We start from the raw sequence: 15,849 nt of genomic DNA on the forward strand, positions 1-15,849 counted from the left end.
ATATGATGATGAAGCATGGCGATGGAGTTGAAGGTTCCTAGACTCTGGCTTGGGTGGCTTTGGGATAGGCGATATATGTACCATAGCTCCGGGTCAAGCAAGTTGACTTCACCTCATGGATGGCACCATGATGCATATTACCTAGACAGTCAGATCTATCACAAATTCTCAACCACGTGTACCGCTACTCTCCAGTATCAGTTTACGCATCATGGGCCTTATATACATGGTCATGCTAATACGGCCCTGAGCAAAAAGATGGAACAGTCGGCACTGACCTAACAGAAGTTGCCGCCCTTAGTCCAGTCAGCGGAGACGAAGATCCTGCGCTTGACGGACAGCGACGCAACAGGCGAGCCAGAAACTCCATGGAGAAATGGCAACGCCGCACCATTGAGCCAGTGAGGACTGCCGAAAGGCAGACACATTGAGGCCGTTCGTAGAGCTACAATAATGATGTGGAAGAGTGGCATGTGAGCTCATTGCTTAGGTCTGAATGATGCAGACTCCTGCAGTCAAAGAAGTCGGAGACTTATTGGGCATGCTGAGCACAAGTGCTCATATCATACACTATACAAGCTGTCATCATATTAGACTCCACTCTGCCCTGTTCTGCTGTAATAAATATTCACAAAAACTTTCATCTTGCATTACACATCCTCATCAATCCCTATTAATAACCCTCAAACTCCTCCTCGGATTCAACATGACGCCCACAAACGTAGGTTCCCTCCCATTCAACAAATCCTCATCATTAGTCTCACTCGTCTCACTACTCCTCCTCACACTGTTATACCCACCCCCGACCACCCCATTCCCCCCATTCCTATGATAACTCCCACTCGCGCCACCACTGTCATCCCTACTGTGCATACTCCCACTACTCGTATTCGTCAACCACGGACTGACCCCATCGCCTCGCCGATAGCTAGGATCGGAAGGTGTGATCTTCCCCGTACTGGCATCCGTCGCGAGCAGTCCTGGAATGGCGGGGAGTTTCTCCCCGCGGGCTTGGGCTTGGGACATCTCGACGTGGCGTTTGTAGAGTTGGAGTTGTTTCCTGTAGACGTAGGCGCAGAAGGCGAGGTAGCAGGCTACGATGAAGAAGAAGCCTGCGACGCAGCCTGCTACGATGGCGCCGACGTTGACGCCGTTGCCCGAGGAGCCGGAGCCGCTGCCGGGGCGGCTGGTGGAGGTCGATATGCTGCCGTCGGCGTTGGTTACGGTGTATGTGAGAGGCTTGCCGGTGGCGAGGGGGCCTGAGGTGGCGGTGTTGACGGGCGTGGTGAGGGTTGCGCCGCCGGTCTTGTCGCCGCCAACGACGTCTATGACGGCTTGGGGGACTAGGTAGCCGTAGGATCCTTCGAGGCCTCCGGGGTTGTCTGATGTGTATCGTTGTGCTGACTGTTGATTGAATGGGTTGTCTTCCGCATCGCCGTTGGTGTCCGCTTGTGCTCTGCCGCTGGTGCTGCCGCTGTCCGATTCTGCGCTGGTCGCCGTGAATTGATTGACCCAGGAGGTAGTGCTCAGATCATATACATAAATACCAGGGCTCTCGCAGGTCAGAGAGTTCGCTCCAGTGTATCCTCCAACCATAACCATCTGTCCGTCCCAGATGTTGCATGTGTGGCCAGAACGTCCCGGAGGCACGGATTGACCACTCTGATCGACCTTGATCCAGGTGAATGATGGTAAGGTCAATATCCACATGTCGTTGTACTGGGTCTGGTTGCCAGCAGGAATCAGATTCTGGCCACCGAACATGTAGATATTGTAACTCGAACCATCCGGCGCCGCGGCGATGACTGAGCATGGGTTAACACGAGTCTCTGGGTACTCGCCAGACGTCGCCTGGTTGTACCAAGTGCTGTTGGCGATGTCGTAGACGTTGATCTGGTTCATCTGAGTAAAACTCTCGTTGGTTCCGCCAGCCAATGCCAGCAAGATGCCCTGCTCTCCAAATCCTGGCACGTATACCAATAAGCCATCTGCGCGCTGTGTAAAGCCTGCTTGCGACTGCAGACCACCTTGCGTGACGTTACGATAGACGCCATCACTACCAGCGTCCTTATTGTCCGAGAGCGCGTTGACCTGATCGTTCTGATATCCTGGAAAGGTAAACTCGAGGAGCGACTGAAGATAGACACGTGCTATGCTTTGAGACCATTCCTCAGTGGTATAGCCATCCAGATGACCGCCGAAGTAGAATCCACGGCCAAGAGACGCTACGTTCACGGCGGCACCCTCGGCGGCTCTTTGCACGGGGTCGTCGTTGCTGGGTGAGCTGACACCCTCTGATGTGACTGGGTCACTGTGCTCAACCCATGAAGAAGAAGCGATATTGTACTCCCAAGTAGAGTATGCCGTGGGTGAGACTGGTGGCTTCCACTGGAACTGTCCGCCATAGAGGAAGAGTGAATCGTGCGAATTCCATAACGTCCCCAGACTGATATTCGGTGGACCGGAAGGCTGGGGCAGCCCTGTCAGTGATGGTGTCGATATCTGCCAGGTCTTGGTAAGGTCCAGTGATAAGAAGTTGTTGTTCCAGGTGTTAGTGTCCTGGTTGGGCTCAGAAGTGGCCTGGCCGCCATAGTAATAGAGTGTACCGTTCACCACAGCAGCTACTTGTAGTCAGCGAGCGCCCATATGACAATCGTTCCTAGGTACATACACTGTCCAGCCCATCTGAAACACACATCTGTAGGGCTGTCTGCCCTTTTGTCGAGGACCGGGCCATCTGGATTTCGTCGTATCGGTCCTCCACTGACTGGTTGTAGCGGTAATGATGCGTGTCCAAAGGAAGGCGCGCCGTGTAGAAATGGGACAGCAGCGACGACTAGTAAGGCTTTCGCACCAAGGCGATACATGATGGACTTGGAGCCAGGAAGTGGAGACTGCGTTGGTGCGTTTGTCGATGGAATTGGCTTTGCTGAGAGCTCGTGATTGTTGCCACCTACATCGGCATCTTCGTACCTCTCCACCAAACGAACGTCGTCCTTAGTGCGGAATCTCACGCCGGGCGAAGGTCGTTTTCGTGAGCTGGAAGACTCCGATGCTGTGCTCGAGCTCCGTGAGAGTGATGTTTCAGGTTCAAGGTCGTCCACGTCCACTTCCTGGAAGAAAGATTTGCGTGCTGAGGTACCCATTGTACCTGAGCTGTCTTAGTGAGGTCTAAGAAAAGATGCCTCGGCGGCGGCGCGGCGACGCGTCCAGGCCAATACGAGAAGCTTATGCCTGGGATGCTTCTCAATGTCTGACCTCGGGCGGATTCAGCTTTTGTGCGAAGCAAAGAACTACTTCTTTCCAGTTACTTTGATGTTGTTGATGATGCGCTGGATACGCCGAGCAGTGCCACGTTGATAGGCGCGATATAGAGCCCCACCCCAGGGTATAGCGACACGGGATGGCGTTCGTCTGTGTCGATTGGTGTGTGGCAAAGTGCTGCATACGCGAGCTCACCCTTCTGCTGATCACAGCACGTTCGCGGCTGGCTGCAGGAACACACAAGTGACAGAGAGCTGTGCCACGCGGAAGAGAGAAGGATGTAACAGCAGCAATGATAAGCAGAATAAAAACAGAAGTCGTCTCACCTACCACCACCCGCACTTGCACACGATCGACGGCCATTGTTGCGTCGTGCTGAAGCGGTGCATGATGGGATTTCAGGGCACAGCTCGCGACAGGGATGGCGAAGTGTGATGACCTCACCGAGAGTGGTCTTCGGCAGCGCTAACGCTTCGTGACTTGAAGTTGCCGATGCTCGATTGAGCCGCGTTTTCCATCTACAACTCCTCCCAAGCTTCGAGCCTCAAATTCCCTCATGACACGCCCAGCACCTTCCACACCTTGACAGCAGCATCGGCGCCACAACTAATGACCTGACTGTCCTCAGTCCAAGCAACACTACCTACGCCTTCCTTGTGTGCATTATTGGCTTTGACACGTTTGCCGGGATCGGCTAAGCTCCAGACAAAGACATTCGTATCCAGTGCACCACTCACGGCCTTCTTGCTGTCAGGCGACCATGCTATGCTAGTAACGCGAGCTGTATGCGCCGACCAGCGATTCGTCTCGAGTGTCCACGAACCGGAAGTATTGCTGTACGCGAAGATCTTGCCGTTCGCCAGGCCGACAGCGAGGTGAGAGCCATCAGGCGAGAATGCAAGAGCTGAGATTGGTGATGTGGCGTCCTTGAGGGTAGTCATGTCGTCGAATGAGGCGGGAGATGCTGCTTTGAAGAGTCGTACCGTCTTGTCGTCTGACCCAACGGCGACTGTCTCGCCATGCGCTGCGATACAGGTTGGCGGCGAGGGCGTCTTCTGCTTTGAGACTTCGCTGCCATCTGCGAAGGTGGTGACGCCCGTAGCGGTCACGACAACGGTGTGTTCTTTACCATTGATAGCAGCAACAGCAACACCCTTTGGTTGGCCATCGGTGTTGATCGCGTTTCCAGTGAAAGATCGCTGAGAGGAGTCTACTGTTCGCAAGGTGTCGTCCCAGCCGACACTGTAGATACGTCCTTCTTTAGGTGCAGCTGCTATGCCTGTGACGTAATTTGAGTGCATCTCGCCATCGACAATGTCCGCCGCTCCAGAGCTCAGATCCCATGCTCGTGCACGACCTTCATAGCTGCCGGTCCATAGGGTCTTGCCGTCCTGCGAAGGTGATGCAGATGTGATGCGTCCCTGGTGGCCTCGCACAACCTTTACCGGCTTGTCGTTACCTTCTTGCAGGTAGTTGAGGTTGCCTTCGAGGTCCAGGGAAAGGAGCAGACCATCGCTTCTGCCGCTTGGCCATGTCACGCCCACCTGCTGATCTTGTATCGACACGCTGTCGCCGCCAAACCGCCAGCTCTGTGTAACCTTGCCCACTTCCGCATCCCATATCTTGACTGTCTGATCACCACTGCATGTCGCCAATTTCTTGCTGTCCTTTGCCCAGCTCACGCCAAAGATGCTACCCTTGTGCTCTCCCTCTCCAATCTGCTTTTGCACCTCTCCCGTCTTTCCATCGTACAGCCAGATCTTCTTATCACTTCCGACAGTGACTAAGCTGTTACCATCTGGCGAGAATTGGGTGCCGTATATGAACTTGTCGTGCTTGCCTCTAACGCTGGTGTTGAACTTGAACGGTGCACCGTGGAAGAAGCACATTTGCGTGTCATCACTACCAGTTGCTGCTCTTAGCGGCCTCTGCTGCCGTATGGTCACGCAATTGATCTGCTGACTGTGTCCACTGATTTCTCCCACGCTGTTACCAGAGTCCGCAGTAATGCAGTGTCCAAACCGCTCTTTGCCGTCACCAACCGCAATGATCCTCTGACTATCACCATCCCACGCAATATCATTTATTCGGCCAGCAATGATGTGATACTCTCCTTTCGTGTTCTCAGCACCAATGCTATCCCATACCCGGACGCTACCAGAGACATCGCCGGATGCTACGTAGAAGCCGGAGGGCGAGAACCGTGCTACTGTGGTCTGAGCGGTATGTTGCGTGTATTGCTTGGAGACTGCCGGGTCGTCGATTGATCGTACGAAGATTGATTTGTTGGAGGCATAGGCAATTCGTTCTCCTTTGGCGTCGCTGGAGAGGGGAGTCGGTGTGCCTCGTGTTGTAGTTGGAGAAGCGGCCCAGATGGCCTCTGTATATTACGATTAGTAGCCGTGGCCATGTCCGAGATGATAAGCTGTCATACCGGAGGAGATGGACATGGTTGCTTAGCAGTTCGTGAGGGAGAAAGGTGTGTTTACGAGCTGTTGACTTTTGGACTTCACCAACAGGGAGGGTCCAGGCTTCCAGCATATGAAACGACCCCGCTGACGTACATCGCTGTCAACGCCATATATTTTTGGCCATGTCACGGCTTCATGCTACAGTATGTTCTACAGCTCAATATCCATCCTGCTCACTTGATTACCTCGACATCACTACAGTCGAGGCTTTCCCGTCGTACTAGGCTCAGCCACCGCTGAGTTCTTGACGTGCACCCTCGAGAACCACGGATACACTGACGGCGCATCATTCTGCATGGTTCCAAGGAACTCAGCCTTCCTCTTCTGCAAGAAAGCATCGACAGCTTCGTTGTTGTCCCTGATCAAGTCAGCATACGCATTAGGATTCACTCATCTAGAAGCACTCACGCTTTACCCCTCATAGCACCCATAACCCTACTCTCCAACAAATGCGCCTTCTCCGCGCTATTGACGCCGCGGAAGATCATCTCCCGGTTCATAAAAGTGCTCACAGTGCTAGTGTTGACAGCCAGCTCCTCGGCCTCCTTCAGCGCGGTAGGGAGGACATTTTCCTGTTTGTCACAGAGCTCGTAGAACAGTCCATCTAGCCTTCGGTCGCTAGCAAGATGGACTTTTCCGGGAATGACGAGCTGCTGCGCTCTTGCTGCTCCGATCAGACGTGGCAAGAAGAAGGACGAGCAGCCTTCCATCACTACACCACGCTGGCTGAAGACGAAGCCAATCTTGGCTTTCGACCAGGCGATGCGCATGACTGCTGGCATTGTCATGGTGATACCGACGCCAACGGCGTGGCCATTGATAGCGACGATGGTTGGCTTCGTGCAGTTGTGCATAGCGAGAGATGCTCGGCCGCCACTTTTGGATGTGTTAGTATGTTCAGTCGGATTGAGTCCCAAAGCAACACTCACCCGTCACGATGATTGTGCTCAGTCTCCTTCTTGCCATTGCCTTGAAGCTTGAAGCCTTGGTTGAGATCTTGACCAGCGCAGAACATCTTGCCGTGACCAGTCATAACAATAACCTTGACACGATCATCGATACTGGCGATTCCGAAGAAGTGCTCGAGCTCGTCTGTCATGACATCTGTGAAGGCATTGTTGGCTTGTGATCTGTGCAGTGTCAAGACCAGAACAGGTGTTGGCTCCTTTGAGGATGCTGGATGGTGTGATATCTTGATTTCTGTGTAGGGAACATCTGCGTAGTTGCTCGGAAGCTTCGTTGGGACTACCTGGCCGTTCGACATGTTGAAAGTTGTATGAATAGTTTGTTAGGTGACGGACGTCTGAAGTGGCTGCTATCTGTAGTGATCGGAACATGTACTGTGGTGTGTTATAGGCTTTCGGTATACCGAGGCCTGGACCGAGGCAGTTCATGGCTCAATCTGGACTTCGCCTGGAAACTGCCATTCATCAACGTCAACAACAAATGCACCGAGGGACTGCTAGACTAAACTTCAGTGTTATTGTACGGTTGTGAAGGACAGCCCACAGGGCGTGGAAGCTTGCTGGTGGCGATGCACATCAAGTGCAGATGCCAGAGCCTGCTTAGGTAGCCGTGAGACGATGTGACCTCGACCGGACTCGGCATCTGGACTCGACTTGGAGCCCGTTCGCTTCATTCCTTATTCTGTATACACAAGGTGGTAAGGGGGCCTGTCTAGCGTAGCGACAGCGTCGTAACCGGGGGCTTTGTCTTGCTCAACTCTCCTCGAGAGGAGGATCACACGTTAGGGACGATTATAACTTATAAGGAATTCTAGATAGTGCACGAACGCACCTTACCTAGAACAAGGGCTATAAGCGAAAGCGGGTCCTTATAGGCAATAGAGGGCCTTCTCGCGATATAGAGATATAGAGCGAAGCGAACGCACCCGCCTTATCTATAAAAGCTACCTTATTGAAATCCTATAAGGTGCGATACAGAGCGAAGCGAACGGGCCCTTGTCCTTCTCCTGATCGGCTTCGTGCAGCTTGACTGCCGAAGTTCGATGGCTGGCCTGGCCTGGAAATTGAGCGTCACAGCCGTTGCCGTACCATGTTTCTGGATCGCGTGGCCATGAAACAGGTGACGATTTTTGTTGCTGTCCCACGAGGTGAATGCTCGATGACATGGACATGCCTCTTGTAGTCGAGAACGAATTGTGAACAGAAAGTGGTGCCTTCTTCGCGCTCTAAACTTCGTCTAGTGCCACTAACAAGACCCCTGGACATGGATCGCGTGTCGTGGAGATTTGACCGTTCTGATATCCCTTGACAACAATCTGCACACATCAACTGTATCTTGCAGCACGTATGCACGCACGACACCTACTCGCCGCAGCATTCACCCAGCTTGGATAGGGACACCACTGCCCATCACGACTCAGCACTCTTCACGCCTGCATATAACATACACAAACAACCCTACCGAAAGCCGAGAGTTTCAGGGGAACGACCAGCACACCCTTGCAGCAACCAGCACGAGTGCTGCTCGTGCGACACGAACAAAACAGCTGGTGTGCCACGCGACGTTGCGGCCTGAGAATGGCTGACGAGACAATACCACCGAGTCCGCCTGAGAGCAGTGTCGCAAGTCCCGAAGAAAGAGCTGGCTCGCCGTCTCCCAGCGTTGATGCCTCACTAGCTCTCGATGCTGTGCCGCTGCTGGACTGCTCCCGGTCGGTGTCAACTCCCTCCAGCACCTCCGGGTCCACAATCTCCCGGCGATCACGAAACTCGAGACTCAGCGATGGAGGAGCAACAGTGGTCAGAAGGAGAGGCTATGTACGGCCACAAGGGACGTTGTTCGCCGATTCCGCTCGCAACAGGGATAGTGTGATGAGCTTGGGAAGCATCGCCCATATGCAATACTACTTCGCCAGGACGGGCCTGCTAGATGGGAAGGGAGCACAGCTCGCAAAGGAGGAACGCAAGAAGAATGCGTCTTACGACGATAAGGAGAACAAGGCACCTTTCATGTTCCGTGGTAGCACGATCGATGACTACAACATCGGCAGGCTGTCACTAGGGGAAAGTGGTGCTGCGTATGCAAAGTCTGACCCAGGAGCCGACGATCTGGTCGAGGGCCCGGCCGATATACACGCCAAAGGTGAGATCTGGGCAGACTGGAGTGACCCCATCATGCTACCGCCTACTGTCAGCACTTATAAAGTCAAGCCGGAATACGTGGAGCCTCTCCCTGATATGCCAGTCCTTCGAAGAGAGCTCAAGGAAGCACTACAAGATGCCCTTAAAGTGCTCGAAGAGACACAGAAACGTGAAGATGCCGAACGACCCAATGTTGCAGAGGACAGTGGCTTCTATGAGATCCAGGGTCTGCACTTGTTGGACATCATCACCTTGGCTATCCGTGCCGCGAAGAACTACTACACAGCTCATACAAATCCCCAGAAGCTGTATGCCATCAAGTCGGAAAAGGAGATCCGGGCAGAGCTGTACCAGGTTCTCGATGTGCTGAAACGTATGGCAAGTCGCAATTTCCGAGGTGGGATCCGGCTGGAAGAGCTTGTCTCGATCATCACCTGGATCGAAAGTATCGACAAGTTGTGGAAGAAGGAAGAGGCGCAGGAGGAAGCCGAGGCGGCGGAAAGGGCATCGTGGTCGTGGAGGGAGAGCGATTGGACTAGCCGAGAGCGCGAACGCGAATGGCTGTTTATGAGGTCCTTCGATCAAGACGAGCCAGCGCTACCACAGTGGCCGGAATCGAGTGACGACCAGCAATTGCCCAACGACTTCCTCACCACACTACAAGATGGTCAGCGCCTGGTCAAACTCCACAACGCCCTTGTCGCCAGAAGCAAACGCAAATTCCACGAAATCAAAACCTGGCATACCGATGTCGCCAAACCCTATCGCATGGCCGAGAACCTGCTATACTGGAGCAAAGCCGCCGAGCTCAGATGGGAGACCATTCTGACAGTTCCTGCTCTTGATATCGTCCACGGCAAAGACGACGCAACGTGGAAGATGTTCGACGAAGCCATCTTCAAATGGTGTCAAGCCGTCAGAACAGAGTTGACGGAAGAATGGGACGAAGAAGCCCGAAATCAAGAACGCAAACGGCCTCCGGAGTTGAAGATCGACGGAGCCGTGGAAGATGATCCCTGTGGCGGAGCGGAGCAGGATGATAGTGGCGTCGAGGGCTTGAACATGGCAGCTGCAGCATAGTACGCTACAGCGCGAAGAGCTCGAAATCGTCGTGGATGGCGGAGCATAGGTGCAGGATGACTTCTACCTGTGCTGATTGCATTGGAAGATTGTCTGCCAAATTTTGAAGAAGAATGATACCCCCCCTCGAGACACTTATACCCAGATCTCTTTTTCTTGAGGCTGTTATTAGATTGATTCCAATACTTGTCAACAAGATGAAGTTCCTAATTTCTTGGATCTCCAAACGGCAATATATCTATCTGACTTTTGTGCTTTACCACGAGACGCGTGGGCTGTGCTACTATATACAGTCCTGGGCATAGTTTTTACAACCCCTGTATTTACGCTAACCCCTTCCGGCTATCCATGTCCATCTCAGAAGGTGTTGCTACCTTCAATCTCATTATCCACACACTCACACACGCGCTATCTATCGCCACCATGCCGAAGGGACGCGTCTTTACCGAATTCGAGAAGGGCGAGATGTGGTCTCTTCACAAACACGCCCACTAGCCGCTGCAGCAGATTGCAGACGCCCTGCACACTAACAAAGGCTCTGTCTCTTCAGTAATCTCACGGCTTGAAAGAGTGCCACCTTCCACACCGAAGAAGAGAGGCCCACCACCTGTAATCAACACCTCCAAGCGTCAGCGACTTGTCCATCGAGCCACCACTGATGCCAACAGCCGCCGCCTGCGATACGAACAGATTGCCGCGATAGAGGGCATCTTCAGCGACGTCCGGACAGTAAGAGCTGCGTTTAAGAAGGAGGGCTTCTCACGATATGTCGTAACACGCAAGCCGTTGTTGACTGAGAAACACAAGGAGGCACGGCTTCGATGGGCAAGGGCTCATATTAAATGGACAGTGGAACAGTGGGCTCAGGTCCTTTGGACAGATGAAGCTTCATTCAGGTGTGGAATATTCGGACAGGTCTATGTGACACGCAGGGCAGATGAGGCTTATCACGAACACTGTCTTACAGCACGCTTCCGCAAGTTCTCAGCCTGTATGATATGGGGCTGTATCTCTGCAGATGGACCTATGGAAGTCCATATATTCGAGAAGGGCTCTGTCGACGGTGAGGTGTATCGCAGCCAGATTGTCCCTCTTATCCACACGGCAATTGAGAAGCAGCGAGTGTCAACAGGCTCGCAGGACTGCATTGTTATGCGGGACAACGCCTCAATCCACAAGGCGAAGGCAACGGTGAGTCTATTTAAGGAGAAGGGCCTACACCTTATGGAATGGCCAGCCAATTCACCAGATCTCAACCCTACTGAGAATCTATAGGCTCTTCTTAAGCATAGGGTAGGTGCTCATTTTCCTACAACACGAGATGAGGTAATAGCTGCTATCAAGATTGAATGGGCCAAGCTCACACCTGAGGACATACAACGTATATGCAAGAGTATGCGAGAACGCTGCGAGGCAGTAATAGCCAACAATAGAGGACACACCAGGTGGTGAGCTACGCCAAGCAGTGGATACATCCTTTCTAATGAGGAAAGGTGGAATAACAGGGGTTGTAAAAACTATGCCCAGGACTGTATTGAGGAGAGCCATGCACGTGCCATGGTACTCGCCACAAGCTTCGCCGCACGCCAGTGACTTTTTATCATCAACACCACCAATATTGCTCATATCAACTTGATTCTTTTCCCAATGTGATTGCAGCTATCTGTTTCCATATTCTGCATACTCATATCGCGTAAAAACACGTTGTGTTGCCGAGAGGTTGGTGTTGACGCTTCGGCATGGGATTTTGGTGAGAGCCCCACCAAAGCTTCATGCGCCCGTGTCGAGATTCACGCGTTTCTTGCTTTCTCACCACCTCACCACATACAACAACACACCATGGAGCCCACTATAGTGCCCACAGGCTCTCAAATTCTGTATTCGCGATGCTATTCTGAGCAATTTGAGGTACATATCGTGTATTTTGAGCGTGTGTGGCAATTGATACAAGCCAGCAACACCATGTGTCGGAACGCGAGAATCCGAGCTGGGGTGCGGCGATTGCTGGGGTGCGGCGAAGCTTGTGGCATGGTACTCGAGCGGGACTTGGATCCTTGAGGAAGGGTGTAACCCCGACGAGACCTGAGTTTCGGGTACCTGCCTGTAGATAGGTACTGTGTATGGAGTGTGAGGAATGGAAGGCTGTAGCATCCCAAGTGCACTTCGAGGAGTCTCTAGCAGCCCTGTGAGATGGATAGATCGAGGCCAATGCCATGTCGATCTAACCATTCGGAACTCCTATCCGATCAGAATGTCCAAGATTACACGAAGCTGTGGAAGGACCCTGCCGTCAACGTCACTCTACCTCCTAGCGTGAACAGTGACCGGGACCTTGAAACATGTCAGGGCAGCAGTTGCCGTTCCCGAGTGCTGTGCTGTGCTGCGCTGTACCTGTACATGTACCTGTACCTTCGTGTGTCAGAGCTTGACGCGTTGGAGTAAACGACTGGACGCCCTCGACTGCGGCTGTGGAGCAACAACAAACGACGAGATTCTGTTTTGAGTCGGTGGTGACGTGGGAGGAAGTCATCTTTGGTGGTGAACTGGGTGAAACAGCGGGAAGACGAGAGATGTGATGGAGGTAAGGCGATGCTTTTCATACCGTGTCCTTTTGATGCTGCGTGTCCGTAGCTTGTGAGACGGTGTTGTCCTTGCTGCGAGCGACACGTTCAAGGCAGCCGCGTTTCGCCAGTAAACCAGCAACACGCACATGACAGCGGGGATTTGTTCGGCGTGTTGACTCGAGATATGGCAGCTCATGTTAGGGATTGCCTGACCAACACCAACGCTCCAACCACTGCACACCCGTTTGACGATATTGAGCCGACACCGGGTTCCAACCACGATCATCACCCTTACCAGCGAGACCAGGCCCAGCCACAGCCTCATTTCTGGACCCGAGATACAATCAACGGCTTGACCACGGGTCCACGAACACGACCGAGCAAACGAATCGCCCCCGGCCTCGAACAGCGATTGCGGCACCTCGAGGAGCAGAAACTCAGACGAGAGGCAGAAGCGCGTAGGAAACACAGCATTGGCCGCATCCTCGAGGAGCAACTCCAGGACCTCGAGCGTCTGCAACGCGAGCGGGAGGAAGTCGTCGAGATCCAGCGTCGGGGCAAGACCTGGACCGGCCCAGTCCTGCCAGTCATCGTCCACAGAACGCAAAGCATGCCCGGTGGTGTGCGACTGAGCGGCGGCCCAGTTCTCACCGACAATGAAGCGTCCCTGCTCGAGTCCGACGTCTCCTCCATCATAGACATCAGCGATCGCTTTGAGGTGTCAGATACGGAGGACGAGCTGAGGGACACCCAAAAGTACCGCATGCCAGATTGTGGGAAGACCAGACTACATCTAAGGACGAAGGAACCGCTGAGTCCCAGTGCAAGACACGTGCCGAGGAGTCCTGGAAGTGGGAGGAGGGAGAAGAGGGATAGCACGCCGACGACACCTAGGAGTACGCATGTGACGACGAATGGGCATTCGCCGGCTGCGACTATGGATTCATCGGGAACGAATTGGCACGAGAGGAATTCGAGTAGCGTGACCATTGGAGATGGGGAGTTTGGGCCGAGTCTGTCAAGGGCAGGATCGATTTACACACTGGGCAGGGCAAGCTTCACTGGACAACTGGCTCAATTGACATCTATGCGCCTGCCGGATGCGAGCTCGCTTGCGAAGAGGATTTCATCCTTGTCGTCTGCAGCGGAGGCGGCGAAAGCTCTATCAGATGCGTCTGAGCAGATCCGGCTATGGATCAGTAAGGCATCAGATGTGCTGGACGGGCTGAACGCTGACGACGACGTGGAGTGGGCAGCGATTGGCGGAAGAGAAGGCATTGAGGATGTGGACACTACTATTACGAAGTTCCAGAAACTGGTCGAGGTCTACATCTTGTCGATTGAGGAATTGCAGATGCGGGAAGATATTGCTTCGCTGTCTGCAGATGATATCAAGGGTAGTGTCGGTATGATGGAGACGATATTAGGGAGTTGGAAGAAGATAAAGGACACATTGAAGAACGTCAAAGAGCAGGTCGTGATCGCTATGGAGTGGGAGGAGCTCTGGAATAAGGTTCTGGGCGAGGTGGCGCAAGAGATGGACGCTTTGAATCACATGGTGTTTGAGATGGAAGAGATGCGGCATCAAGGGCATGAGAGTGTGCTCAGCTCCCGCGATAGTATCGACATCAGCGAATTGGAGACTATACTGGAAGAACAACCAGGAAGAGGAAAGCCGCCAACGAACAGTCGACATAGCCTACCTCAGCTAAATCCCAATTCGCCTGCAATCGCAACGCCACCCACTACCAACGGCAGTAAAGAGGATTCGAGCTTGCTGGCTCTATTTGCCCGAATGCAGCCCTTACGAGCGGCTCTGGACTTCTTGCCAATGCGATTGTCTGCTTGGGAGGAGCGAGGAAACATGCACTTTCCAAGCGCAACGCTGGACCTTGAAGAGCGACTGAAGCAGCTGGAGGAGCAGTGGAAGAAGCTCGAGGCAGATGCAGAGTCATTACGGCGAGAACTGGGTGAGGACAGGTGGATTATGGTCTTCCGCAATGCTGGACGCCAAGCTATGAAGATGTGCGAGTCGATTACCCGAAGCTTCGAGAAGTTAAAGGCGGCCGTTGAGTCGAATGAACGACAGTCAGATCCCTCAGCTGTGAACGAGCGTATACTGAATTACGAACAGAAGAAGCGACATTATGGCCCTGCCATTCAACGAGTGCTGGCCATCATCGATCGTGGAGTGATGGATCGCCTGACTGTCAATGGCGAAATCTTACGATTGCAAAGTGACATGAAGCGGCGATGGACAGCACTGCAAAGTGAGATGGCGGATATGGATGTGGTCGTGGAGGAGATGAAGTCTGAAAGTGATGCAAAGGAGAAGCAGGATAAGCATCTGCGGGACTCAGTCTCCACTGTCATCTCCAGCGAGCGGTCAATAGCGAGCAGCCTGATGGACACACCAGGTAGCTCGCCCGCGAGCAGTGTTGTAGGAGACAGCAGGAAAGGCAGCTTCGGATCGAGGACGCCAACGCCGCTGACCAACATCAAGACGAGGGACAGCTCAAATCCCAGGATCAGGCTATCCTCCGGCAGCTCCATGCCACGAAGGAGTCTCTTACCCCGATCGTCCTTTGCAGACCTACACTCGCCAAGCCCTAAAGCATCACCATCCTCGATCCCAACACCGGCAATGACACCGATGTCGAAGGGACCCGCATGGCCTGCTAGACCAGAAGCGCCCCAAGATCCGAGCAAAGCGCGCTGGACCAGACTTGCGAAGAACGAAGATAAGGGCTTCCGTCCGCTGTCGGCGTACGAGCCTTCACCTTATGCTAAAGCGCCTGTGACACCCAAGACGAACTATCTCCGAGCAGGCTCGAAGACTTACGCAACACCCATGACCACGGACAGACGCATCTTCAGCGCGCCTACACCCAACGGACCCTCCTCGATACCCCGACCCACGACAGTCATGGGCACCGCTACCTCTTCACGCAAATCCTCACTCCCAGTCCCATCCACTACACCCTCGAAGACTACCACGCACAGAACTCTGAACCCGAAGAAATCAGCACCCAGCCTTCGACCTGGTTCTTCGCGGACGGCAAGTAGTGGTAGGAGGAGTAGTCTCCTCCCTCCTATCCCCGCTGTCCCGACTGGCGGTGTCGACGGGAATGAGGCGGACAATGAGAGTCCGTCGCATCACAGAATGAGGCCACCGAGTGCGATGGCGAGTGGACGGAGGAGCAGTCTTATGCCCAGTCGCGCGAGGAGTCGCTTGAGCGAGAGTACGGGAAGTCAGGCGCTGGATAGTAAGCCGAAGTGGAGAGGGGCTTGAGGGGCGATTGCGAAGTAGTGGGGGTAATTGTCTGTCAGATGTTTCAGAGCGTTCCTGTTGAAGAGTAGAGC

The 15,849-nt window shown here is 53.6% G+C and overlaps 5 protein-coding genes across 5 annotated transcripts; 2 read left to right on the plus strand and 3 right to left on the minus strand.

The window, feature by feature from the left end:
• Positions 1-663: 663 nt before the first annotated feature.
• CLAFUR5_09128 (Kelch repeat-containing protein) lies at positions 664-3,146 on the minus strand (the record flags this gene model as incomplete). The annotated part of the gene is made up of 2 exons (XM_047908276.1): positions 664-2,621; positions 2,672-3,146. 2 exons carry the CDS (start codon positions 3,144-3,146, stop codon positions 664-666), a joined length of 2,433 nt encoding a protein of 810 aa, XP_047765875.1.
• A 672-nt stretch (positions 3,147-3,818) lies between these two features.
• Positions 3,819-5,714, minus strand: CLAFUR5_09129 (uncharacterized protein; the record flags this gene model as incomplete). Its single annotated transcript, XM_047908277.1, has 2 exons — positions 3,819-5,644; positions 5,699-5,714. The coding sequence occupies 2 exons, from the start codon at positions 5,712-5,714 to the stop codon at positions 3,819-3,821; spliced, it is 1,842 nt and encodes a 613-aa protein (XP_047765876.1).
• A 216-nt stretch (positions 5,715-5,930) lies between these two features.
• On the minus strand, positions 5,931-6,999 carry CLAFUR5_09130 (Enoyl-CoA hydratase ACTT3; the record flags this gene model as incomplete). The annotated part of the gene is made up of 3 exons (XM_047908278.1): positions 5,931-6,093; positions 6,144-6,611; positions 6,665-6,999. 3 exons carry the CDS (start codon positions 6,997-6,999, stop codon positions 5,931-5,933), a joined length of 966 nt encoding a protein of 321 aa, XP_047765788.1.
• A 1,279-nt stretch (positions 7,000-8,278) lies between these two features.
• On the plus strand, positions 8,279-9,922 carry CLAFUR5_09131 (uncharacterized protein; the record flags this gene model as incomplete). Its single annotated transcript, XM_047908279.1, has 1 exon — positions 8,279-9,922. One exon carries the CDS (start codon positions 8,279-8,281, stop codon positions 9,920-9,922), a length of 1,644 nt encoding a protein of 547 aa, XP_047765787.1.
• A 2,748-nt stretch (positions 9,923-12,670) lies between these two features.
• On the plus strand, positions 12,671-15,778 carry CLAFUR5_09132 (uncharacterized protein; the record flags this gene model as incomplete). The annotated part of the gene is made up of 1 exon (XM_047908280.1): positions 12,671-15,778. The coding sequence occupies one exon, from the start codon at positions 12,671-12,673 to the stop codon at positions 15,776-15,778; it is 3,108 nt and encodes a 1,035-aa protein (XP_047765791.1).
• Positions 15,779-15,849: the final 71 nt, after the last annotated feature.

The sequence above is a fragment of the Fulvia fulva genome, chromosome 9 (genome assembly GCF_020509005.1).
Source record: "Fulvia fulva chromosome 9, complete sequence".
NCBI classification, from domain to species: Eukaryota; Fungi; Ascomycota; class Dothideomycetes; order Mycosphaerellales; family Mycosphaerellaceae; genus Fulvia; species Fulvia fulva.